The sequence below is a fragment of the Gossypium hirsutum genome, chromosome D01, assembly GCF_007990345.1.
Source record: "Gossypium hirsutum isolate 1008001.06 chromosome D01, Gossypium_hirsutum_v2.1, whole genome shotgun sequence".
NCBI lineage: Eukaryota > Viridiplantae > Streptophyta > Magnoliopsida > Malvales > Malvaceae > Gossypium > Gossypium hirsutum.
This window is the reverse complement of record NC_053437.1, coordinates 27,756,812-27,768,639: the sequence shown is the minus strand read 5'-3', so window position 1 is coordinate 27,768,639 and position 11,828 is coordinate 27,756,812. Positions and strand designations below refer to the sequence as shown.

At 32.6% G+C, this 11,828-nt stretch overlaps 1 protein-coding gene across 2 annotated transcripts; it reads left to right on the top strand.

The window, feature by feature from the left end:
• The first annotated feature begins 892 nt into the window (after window positions 1-892).
• On the top strand, window positions 893-9,627 carry LOC107921145 (villin-2). 2 transcript variants are annotated; one of them, XM_041086489.1, is made up of 23 exons: window positions 893-1,098; window positions 1,864-1,982; window positions 2,213-2,312; window positions 2,409-2,477; window positions 2,577-2,813; window positions 2,961-3,138; window positions 3,285-3,417; window positions 3,548-3,707; window positions 3,786-3,936; window positions 4,020-4,117; window positions 4,205-4,363; window positions 4,894-4,962; window positions 5,033-5,101; window positions 5,216-5,353; window positions 5,767-5,898; window positions 6,199-6,349; window positions 6,463-6,473; window positions 6,556-6,696; window positions 6,775-6,900; window positions 7,604-7,663; window positions 8,574-8,817; window positions 8,961-9,145; window positions 9,230-9,627. In XM_041086489.1, the coding sequence occupies exons 2-23, from the start codon at window positions 1,930-1,932 to the stop codon at window positions 9,341-9,343; spliced, it is 2,778 nt and encodes a 925-aa protein (XP_040942423.1). In that variant the 5' UTR covers window positions 893-1,098; window positions 1,864-1,929; the 3' UTR covers window positions 9,344-9,627. The 2 variants fall into 2 exon arrangements, with proteins under 2 accessions (XP_040942423.1, XP_016706508.1); XM_016851019.2 differs by having other exon boundaries at window positions 1,854-1,982.
• The last annotated feature ends 2,201 nt before the right edge of the window (window positions 9,628-11,828 follow it).

Here is an 11,828-nt window from a genome sequence, read left to right as displayed (position 1 = left end):
GAAAAAGAAAAAGAATTGTGATTATAATTTTTATGCTTTTTAATGCATCTAATTCAAACTCTTTTTTGATTTATTTATATTTAAATAATACTTTATTTTAGATGAAAATTTTATACACGTTCATAAATTTATTTAAAATTTGAGGATTTTTTTAATAGGCATAATGGCTTATTTGATCCTCTAACTTTACAAAAAAAATTATTTTATATTTTTATTTAATTTTTCATTTCTTTTAGTTATTGAACTTGCATTGTTGACAAATTACATTAAAATAGATAAAAAAGTTAACGTTTGCCAACGTTGTTGACATGAAATCTATGTGATAGTCCACGTATATGCCACGTTAGCAATTAATTAATTTTTAAAAATTGAAAAATATTTTTATACTTTTTAAATAAATTTAATAATTTTTAATAATTTTATAGGTTTTTTAAATTGTTTAAATTTTTTTAAAAATTAATTAATTGCTAATGTAACAATCCATATGTATGTGAAAAGTTAACATTCGCTAACATATTTATTTGTGTTGGTGATTTGACAAATAGCACAAACTGAAAGGTTAAAAGAGGTAAAATAAATAAATAAAAGATTAAAATAATTTTTTTGTAAAGTTGAAGGGTCAATTAAGTCATTATATCTTTTTAATATAATTGCAATATAATTTATTTATTTATTTATTTAACGTGAATTAAGAAAAGAAATCTTTAAATACAATAAAAGTATGAATATTGGTCTAAATAAAATAATAAAAGTCGCGGTTTTTTTTATTATTTTACGAAAAAAAATGTAGAGCGCAAAGAAAATTAGTAATAAAAAAAGAAAAATGAAAATGGAAGCTAAAGAGAAAGAAATGGAAATATCAACAAGGCCGTTGCCATCGTTACCGGATCCTTTTACTATAACGATTAACGACTACTTTCTCTGCCCCAATCTCTCTCTATTATCATTTCCCATTTCCTTTCCTTCTCTTCCAAAAAAAACACACATAACTTTTCTTCTTTTCTTTTCTTTCCTCTCCATTCATCCCTTCATTGATTTGCGAGCTCCTCGTAGCTCTTTTTCCTTAAAACTCAGAGATATCTCTCTCTCAATCTCAAGGTGCCCTTTTTCTCTGCAACGATCAAGGGAAAACGCCATTGCTTTGATCATTTCTTTTTTGGGCTTATAAACCATTTGGATATACATTTTGTTTTCGTGTTCCATTTGATGTTTTCTTTTATCTGGGTACTCTTGATATTGTCCTAGTTTTAATGGGTTTTGTTTCTTTTTCTCCATAATTGTTTTTTTTTTCATCTGCATGTGTGACGCTGATATCAAATTTTCGGACTGCTCTCCTATTTTTGGATCATAATTGTCTTTTTTTATATGTTTTCTGCTTGCTATGAAGATTTTAGAATTCAGTTCTGTATCATCGCTTATGGATATGATTTTTAATTTGTTGTTGCCTTGTAACATGTGACTGAGCATTAGAGATTAACAGATACAGTAGCTGTGAACCAAGTTTTGAACGATTGTTTGGTTCATCCGATTCAAATTTTTCTTCCTTTTTTTTCACGTGATTGGTAGACCTGGACAGCATGTAACTGTTGCCTACATTGGGTTATCGCTGAAGATTGTGAAAAGTCCTGCTATTATAGAAAGCAAAATTGATATTTTGTTTTTTCCATGATAATTAGACTCTTATTATCTGTTTTGTGGTTATATATATGGTGCAATTGTGAAATAGGACTCTTGTTTAGTCTTACTTAAATTGTCTTAGTTTTTTTTTTTTATTAGTATTATTCCATTTTTTAACGTAACTTAATTTTAATTTTCACTTGCATCATCTATTTCTAATTTTTTGCAACTTCTAGACTGCTGAAGGTTGGATTCTCAAGCTGTGTGATACTTATTTTTTTTGCTTAAAACGGTGATAAAGAATTCCTAGAAATGAGCTCATCAAAAGTTCTGGATCCTGCATTTCAAGGAGTTGGTCAAAAACCGTATCCTTAAAACAAAGGGTTTATTTTTATATTTTAAGTATATTTTCTTTTGGTCTTTTGATAAGAGAGAATGGAATCAGTCACCAACTATTGTCCAGTTGTCAGCAGGAAATAGAGAAGAGAAAATATAATGATACATTCTTTTTTCTTCTTGTTGAGGTCTGTGGTTATGTTGCATATGTATCATGAATTTTTTTTGCGTTAAGGCTGTTGCACTTGACATCTTGTAGAGGGACTGAAATCTGGCGTATTGAGAATTTTCAGCCAGTTCCGTTGCAAAAGTCAGACTACGGAAAATTCTACATGGGGGATTCTTACATTGTCTTACATGTGAAGAATCTTTTTCTCTCTCACTTGCCACCCACATAACATAAATTTCTAAGTGAGCCTCTGTCTTATTTCGATTTTTTACATGTATTTTTGTAGACGATACATAGCAAGGCTGGTTCGCATATGTATGACATACACTTCTGGATTGGGAAAGATACCAGTCAGGTGAGCTTTTGCGGAATCTTCTTATCTTATTTTGTTGAGGATTTAAATATTCCTTCAAATGAACTAAAACATCATCTGAGATAATGTTCCCACCTGCAGGACGAAGCTGGAGCTGCTGCTATCAAAACTGTTGAGTTAGATGCAGCGCTAGGAGGTCGTGCCGTGCAGCACAGGGAACTTCAAGGCCATGAATCTGACAAATTTTTGTCATACTTTAAACCTTGCATTGTACCCTTGGAGGGTGGTGTTGCTTCTGGATTTAAAACACCAGAAGAAGAAGTGTTTGAAACTCGGTTATATATATGCAAAGGAAAACGAGTTGTCAAATTGAAGCAGGTATCTGATGAGTGATGATCTTTACATAAGTTTGATGAGTATGGATTCAAAGAAAAAAGAAAAGAAAAGTTTCATGACCTAATTATAAATTAATTAGTAAGGCTTTTCTGGATGATGGAAATACCATTTTGTATTATTCTCTTGCAGATTCCTTTTGCCCGGTCTTCACTGAATCACGATGATGTATTTATCCTGGACACTGAGAACAAGATTTATCAGTTCAATGGTGCAAACTCTAATATTCAGGAAAGGGCAAAGGCATTAGAAATTATCCAGTTTTTAAAGGAAAAGTACCATGGTGGAGTGTGCAATGTTGCAATTGTTGGTAAGGATGATCCATTTTCAGTATTGATGATGTTGTTTTTCTAGCTTTTTTAACTTGTCTGCAAGTATTAACTGAACTTTGCGCAAGGTATATTCATCTTACTCTATCTAAAGCTATCACTTTTTTAATGGTAATCACCCTGCCAGATGATGGGAAATTGGACACTGAGTCAGATTCCGGTGAGTTCTGGGTCCTCTTTGGTGGTTTTGCTCCCTTAGGCAAGAAAGCTAGCAGTGAAGATGATGTTATTCCCGAGTCCACTCCAGCTAAACTTTATAGGTAACTATATCTTCTAAAATTTTGCTAGATTTAAATTTCTATTTGAGCAAATTTAAGTGAGTAGACACATCCTGTGTCAAAAGGTGTGCCTTTTCACTAACTGCTAATTTGGAGTCACTGGTTCCTGTAGCATAACTGAAGGTGAGGTAAAGCCCATAGAAGGTGAACTATCGAAAAGCATGCTGGAAAACAGCAAATGCTATCTACTAGACTGTGGTGCTGAGATTTTTGTTTGGATTGGACGGGCAACACAAGTAGAGGAGAGAAAAGTAGCCACTCAATCCGCTGAGGTAGAGCTCGAGATGTGGTTTTGGTTTCTTTATGTATGTAAAAAATATGAATTCTCATTCCCAAACTTTTATCTGCAGGACTTTGTTGCTAGCCACAATAGACCAAGAGCAACACGCATAACCCGTCTCATCCAAGGGTATGAAACCAGTTCATTCAAGTCCAACTTCGATTCTTGGCCGGCTGCATCTGCAACTCCTGGTGGTGACGACGGAAGAGGAAAAGTAGCTGGTATGGATCACTTAAGAAGCTACAGTTAACACTATAATATTTTGTGTTTAACATTATTGAATACCATTTTTTTCTACTGCTAGCTTTGCTGAAGCAACAAAAAGTTGCAGTCAAAGGTTTGACCAAAACTGCTCCTGTACAAGAAGAAGTTCCTTTGCTTGAAGGCGGTGGAAAGATGGAGGTCATGTTCATATTTTTCTTTTATTTTCTTATTGATATTTGACTTAAAGACAAAAAATGTTTATATGAGTATGGTCTTGCTTTTCAGGTATGGTGCATTGATGACAGTGCCAAAACGCCGTTGCCAAAAGAGGATATTGGTAAATTCTGTAGTGGAGACTGCTACATTGTGCTTTATACATACCACTCAGGTGAAAGGAAAGAAGATTACTTTCTGTGCTGTTGGATTGGAAAGGATAGCAATGAGGTAATTTACATTGCCCTTGTGGTCATTCGTCCTCAAGTTTTTGTTAATGATATATAGAACTGCCTTCAAAATAGCAATGTGAAACAGTGGTTTTGATTTAAATAATGTCGACTAGCATGCTGCCAAGATGAGCTCCTTGTCATTACTGAAAGAACAATAGATAGGGCCCCAATATGAGTGCCTCCTACTGATGGAATTTAGAAGTTGCCTTCTGAATTTCATGCACGTCTACTTGGACTGCCATCATTGATTTTGTCTGCAATAAGTTGCACTTTTATTGCCATTTCTTTTAAGAATTGCTTTCTAGATCGTTTAGTGGTAACAATATCTACTTCATTCAACTTGTTCTCCGCATTGAATCTAAATCCCATCTTTCATTATTTTCCCATTTGTAGCTTCTGCCCATCATGTTTTTTCATAGAAGAAAGAGGTGCTTATGTAGTCACATGTTAACTTGATGGCTTCATTGTGATGATGGTCATCACTACTTAAAAGATTCATTTTCTAAAAGTACATATATCTTAATTCAGGAGGACCAAAAGATAGCTGCTGAGTTGGCTAATACAGTGTTTAACTCACATAAGGGGAGGCCTGTTCAGGTATCATATATTACCCTTGGCTGACTATGGTTATTCTAACGCTTGTGTTTCTAATAGATGCTTCTTACAGGGTCGTGTATATGAAGGTAAAGAGCCACCTCAATTTGTTGCACTTTTTCAACCTATGGTGGTCCTTAAGGTATTCAACTTGACCTCAAACTTTTAGAATCTCATTAGCAATTTACCTTTGCTTGTAGAGTTTTTGGTTTGAATTACAAAGGTATCAATTTTCCAATGACTGATTCCTATTTAGGGTGGCATAAGCGCTGGTTACAGAAAGAGTATAGAAGAGAAAGGCTTGACTGATGAAACCTACACAGCAGATTCTGTTGCTCTATTTCAGATATCAGGAAACTCCATGCACAATATTAAAGCACAACAAGTTGATGCAGTATGTATTAGTTGGTTATTTTGTCATGTTTTGCCTTTTAAAATTTCATTGGTTGGTTTGATTTTCCAATGAATAAAAATGTATTTTTTTTCTTAAAACCTAAATGCAAACAATGGTTTAATCTTGTTTTACATGCCAGTATTTTAGACCCTAACATTTGTTGTTGCTACCATTGACTGTACAATCATGTTTGATGTAACACCTTTTTCCAATTTGTAATTTTCATAATCTCTCCATTATTTTAATAATAGTGAGAAATGAGCTATTTTATTTATCAAATGCGTGATGATGACTGCAATCCTGCAGTTTTTTGTTATGACGTGTGCCGTCTGACTACCATTTACTTTTGTATTCTAACAACAGGTATAGTGCTGCATGATGACTGTGTCCTTGTTTCTGTAACTATTGTTTAGGTGGCAACATCGTTGAACTCGACTGAGTGTTTCCTCCTGCAATCTGGATCTTCAGCAATTTTCACTTGGTATGGAACTCAAAGCACTCACGAACAGCAGCACTTGGCTCCCAAAGTTGCTGAATTTTTGAAGGTATACACTATAGAAAGTTGTTTACATTGGGGTTTTTCTTGTGACACAAGATAAAAGAACACAGATTTATTGGGAAGACTGGTAAGACTTGATATAGTTGCATTCTTATAGTCTATACTCCAAGTTCCAACAGGTTGAGTTGACCAATTAAGCATTGGTAGTGGGACGATATTAAATCTGTTTCTGGCTTAAAGCTTGTGATTTGCTCCTCATAGATAAGGATAACACTACCATTGTTTAGTTCTTCCAAGATTTCCTTTCCCCATGTCAATCAATCATCTAATAATCTTTCACATTCAGCCTGGAGTCACTCGGAAACATTGTAAAGAAGGAACGGAGACCTCTGCCTTCTGGTCTGCACTTGGTGGGAAACAAGATTATACCTCAACCGAAAAAGAATCTAATGAGATTGTCAGGGATCCCCACTTGTACACTTTCTATCTTAATAAAGGTGTATTTCTTAACCAAAAATGTGATTTGCTTTGCCCTCAGTTACTAACGAAGTTTATACCATTCTAACTTTTTTTTTCCATGATTTTATATTCTTCTACGGGGATACCTCAGGAAAGTTTAAAGTGAGTTTCTCCTAATGTGATTGAAACTTGTTACTGCTATATCCAGTGCATTCTATATGTAAGTTTCCATTCCATTGTTCAGGTTGAGGAAGTTTACAATTTCGATCAGGACGATCTCTTGACTGAAGATATTCTGATACTCGACACTCGTGCTGAAGTGTTTGTTTGGGTTGGTCAGTGTGTAGACGCCAAAGAAAAACAACAGGCTTTTGAATTTGGCCAGGTAATAAATAAACATTGGGTTCTTCTTTGTATGATCCTTTTCATACGCTCATCATTCATTTTAGAAAATTCCATGCAGAAATACATAGACAGGGCTGTGTCTCTAGAGGGTATGTCGCCAAAGATTACACTATACAAAGTTACTGAAGGAAATGAACCCTGCTTCTTCACTACATTCTTTTCATGGGATTCTCACCGAGCTATTGTATGTGTTTCCTTCATTAAATTTTTCTACTTTATCCTTCTTGTCACTTGAATTAATGTTAAATGGTTTGTCTTCATCAGTAACAAATTATGTGAAGTTATATTCTCAGCTTGTCCACATAAAATGCTTTTAATCAATGCAATAGTTTTCTAGATAAGGAAATGTTTGAATGTATGTGTAAAGAGCCTCTATGAGATTTGCAATACCTGTAACCATAATAAGTAACCTCGGTTTCATGGATTTCTTTCTCAGCACCAAAAGCAATTAAGAATGAGACAAAAAAAAGAGAAAAACTTCTGAACAGGTGACTCAAATGAGACATTCCCAATGATGGAAAAGTAGGATAGTAAACTTTTTTGTGATATATTAATGCTATATGGTCCATAGAATTGATTAACATAGTGCACTTGTTTAATGAAAGTACCATGTAATCCTTCAAAAGATTAAAATTAGAGGATCATATCATTGAGAGCTTCTTATATCTTGGATGAGACAACAATTACCCTATTGTTGTCACCGTGTGCCAAAAAAGAATCAGTTACTGTGAATTGTATCCACACACTGAAAACTTTACGAAATGCTCTGTTGTTTTCTCTAAGAGTTAACTGCTTTTTGCATGACATGATTCATCCTTCCTTTCATGTGTACTGCACGCACTGCATCTGTTTAATATTTATGCTTTGATGTTTTTTGTGGATCATAGGTGCCAGGAAACTCGTTCCAGAAGAAGGTGGCATTGCTCTTTGGTGCTAGCCATGCAGAGGTAATTTCCATTTTTAGTTCACATGCGTTGAAAATTTTCAGCATATGAAATTTCTGTTTAGTATACAGAAATTTGGATCATAAAATGAAAGTCCAATGGGAACCAAAATGGTTTCTTTAGCTGCCAGTGCTATTTCTCTCTTTTCTTTTTATACAAAGCCTACTTCTACCCGTAACCCTTCCCCACCCTTTTAATTGGAGGAAAAGCTGCATGCTCAAACCCACTTCCTCCTAATTGTTGCAATAGAAACGATGCCTACTGAACTGCAATTTAATTTCAATTAATGCTTTTTCTGCATACATTTATTTTCATCCATCCATAATCAACTTCCTCACCCTATGGGCCAAAGGCTATGGTCCATTCAAGCACTTCGACATTTTTCCTATTACCTTTTTCCTCACATGCACTAGATGTTGAAACGTCCAAGTTGATCAAAGAAGACTTCCAACCGTAGGTTATCAGTGATGATAACAAGCAACTTCATGTTGTGTTTTGTCTGCCAAATGCTTTTGCATTCTGGGTTATTGAATTTAATATTTGTCATCTGTGTTAGCTGCTATAGCAAGATACCGAAAGTCAGACAGAAAAGAAAATGATGTAAATGAAAGAAGTTTCTGTTTCCCACCATCTCTTTTTTCATTTAGCTTCAGCTTGATACTGCATTTCTTTCCCCTCTTTTCAATTGGTTCAGATATTGGTTCGGCCTTGTTTCATCCCTCATTTGACCTTTTTGTCATGGTATGTTTCCAGCTGTACCCAATTATTGATTCCTTCTGCTTTTGCAGCCATTCCCTCAAGTTTTATGTCATGATGCATTATTGTGTGAACTGCTGTGTATTTTGAGAATTCAAAGCATTCTACATTGCTTTTTAGTTTAAGAATTTGATATGCACCATTATTTCAAGCTCAGGATCGATCTGATGGACAAGGACCCAGGCAAAGAGCCGAAGCTTTAGCTGCCTTAACATCTGCATTTAATCCATCACCAGAAGGCAAAACCTCAGCTCCAAAGCCAGTTTGCACCGGTCAGGGATCACAACGAGCTGCTGCTGTAGCTGCTCTCTCCCAAGTTCTTACTGCGGAAATGAAGAAATCACCCGATGGATCCCCTAGAAAATCTGCTAGCAGCACTCCTGCAGTAACCAGCCCTACTTGTAAGTACCCTTTTTGTATCTTTGAACAAAGTTCTTCTCTAAAAAAGAAAGAACCATTGCTTAAGATCAATACACCGGATCTTGGTGCAATGTCCACTAAGTTAAACTCATCTCTTGTCTTTACATGTAATTCTATTGTACAGATGAAGCAAAGAGTGAAGCAGACCCTTCCGGCGCACACGATTCTCATGAGACAGCTGAAGGCGAGACAGGTGAAACCAATGGGGACAATTCGGAACCCATAACTCAGTCATTTACATACAGTTACGACCAGCTGAAGTCCAAATCTGAAAATCCAGTAACTGGAATTGACTTCAAACGCAGAGAGGTTGTCCCATCATCGATGTTTACAAGTTCACTCTTATCCTTTTTCTGAATTATATTAGTTCTTACTCTGGCTTTGATTTCTCAGACTTATTTGTCCGATGAGGAGTTCGAGACGGTATTCGGGATGCCGAAAGAAGCATTTTACAAGTTGCCAAAGTGGAAGCAAGATCTTCAAAAGAAGGAAGTTGATCTATTCTAGAGCTTCATGCACTTGAACAAGTGATTTAAGTGTTTCCATTGCATTCTACCTAGCAATCCCTCCTATATTTGATCTTCAATTCCGCCCAAAAATCATGATTTCGTCTACACGATGCCTGGATTACCATTTTTGTCCGTTTTTCCTTCTTGATAAACGTACGTGTAATTAGTATTCGGATGGATTCCGATGTTGCATGGATTACCATGAACTCATATTGGAATGTTTCGCAGGTCAACATTCTTTGATTTGGTTGCATATAATATCTCATTTGATCTTTTGGTTAATTCAATTCATCATTTTAAGAATATTATGTTTTTCTTTATGCTGATCTTGTTTGGCTCTTCAATCGGAGAGGAAAAAATTAGCCATTTAATTAATTAGTGTAAAGTTGAGCTTTTTACGGTTACGAATTGGTAGGAACTAATTGGACAACCAATAAAACAAAAAACAAAAAAGTTTCTTTTTCAGGTTAATTTTGGTTCTTGTTTTATAAATATTGTTTTTTAAAATTTTTCTGACTTTTTATATTTATGAAATTTTATTAATTGATATTTTAAAAAATTTCAACAACATTGAACCATCCCACTTGTTGACCTTTGATCTGGTGTTTTCAATGAATCTAATTTTTGAAGAAAATCGAACTACCACTTATCGGATGAAATCAAAACTTGTCAAAAAATAATTATTACATATAATTTGTAATATACAATTGATTTTGTTTTAAATTTCTAACTATGTGATGCAGTTTTTTAAAAGCTTAAGATCCAAGAGTTTTAGTCTTTGCCACAATATCACAACTTCATTCACAATTATGTAATACAATTTAAATTATTATTATTATTATTTTATACAATCTTTCTTTTTCATAACTAAATTATTTTCTTTTGGGAAACACTGACAACAAAATTGATATATTTGAGCCATTGCTTGGTGTTTGTAATTTTAACTTAATGGGATGAAATTTTGTAGAGCTGTTACACTTTTTTTCTCAAAACAGAATCCATAATAATTTTAACCTTCGCCGATCAAATAAAAATAAAAATACTTATATTTACAAATATTTCTAAAAATAACTACTTAAATTTTAAACATTTAATTTCTTAAAAAATTATTTTTAATTATTGTGATTAGTGTAAAATAATATTCATTATTTAAATTATTAAACATAATTAAAATATATTAATTTATTTAAAAATTAAAATATTGTATTAATAAAAAATTTCAAACCATGATTAAAATATTTTTACCATATTTTATGTACAATAAATTTCACTTCATATAATTAATATGAATTAATTATTTAAAATAATAACTGATTAACGTGAATTAATTATTTTCACCATTCAAATATAATATTAAACTATAAAAAGTTGATACACTGTAAATTAAACTATTCATTTTTTAATTTTTTTAATAGTCAATAAACTGACCATAATAATTTTTTCATATAATTATAATATTTTAGAATAAACTTATAAATTTATTATTTATAAAATTTATGTATTAAATATAAAGTTACTTATTATATAAATAATTAAAATGTGTTTTTTAAAATAAAAGTAATATTTTTTCTTTAAATTCAATTAATAGAAGTCTTCTAATAGAATAAAAAAATCTTTCTTATAAGTATGATAAAAAATTATCAACTAATTTTATTTAACAAAATTTAATTGAGTCTTAGTTTGATTGGCATGGACATTACTATCAATATAGGAGGACGTGGGTTCCTTCTATTTATGAGTTGGAGATGGGCTATGGGTAGTTCTAAATATCATATAAAAAAGAGCAGATATGATCAGAATCTATAATGAAATTGTTCAAAAAAATTATTTAACAAAATATTTTAATAAAAATTAAAATTCTCATATAAAATGTGATAAAATTTATAAATATGAAAATTTTAATAATATAATGAATAACAAAAACTACATTCATCAATTCATAACTTTCTTTAAACTTGGGTTTATATATATATATATATATGATAGATAAAAAAAAGTTGTCAACTTAATTAATCCGTGTACAAAATTAAGCACATATATATATAATAGTTTTCTTTACCCGTGTGATGTATTAGTTGATTGTATATGTTAATTAAATTGCATTTAATTATTTCTTAAATTTTTTCATAAATTTTGTAACATTTTATGTAACATCCAAATCAAGTCCAGAGAATTACATCAACGATACTAAAAACACCACATTTATAACACAGAAAAAATGAACCATTCATCACTTAATATCCACACAGCAATTAACTAAGTATGCAATCTTTCAAAACATCATAATATCATAGAATATTGAATTTCCTAATAGTAGTATTTAAAAGAAAGATAAAAGCTTGATCGAGCTACCGTGGCCCCGACCCGTTCAAGTTTGAGAACCACCTGAAATCCAATCAGTAAATAAATGAGTTGTAAACTTAGTGCATAAAATACGTTCATTCAATTGAAATACAGAAAGATAATTCTTTAATCCCAAGATT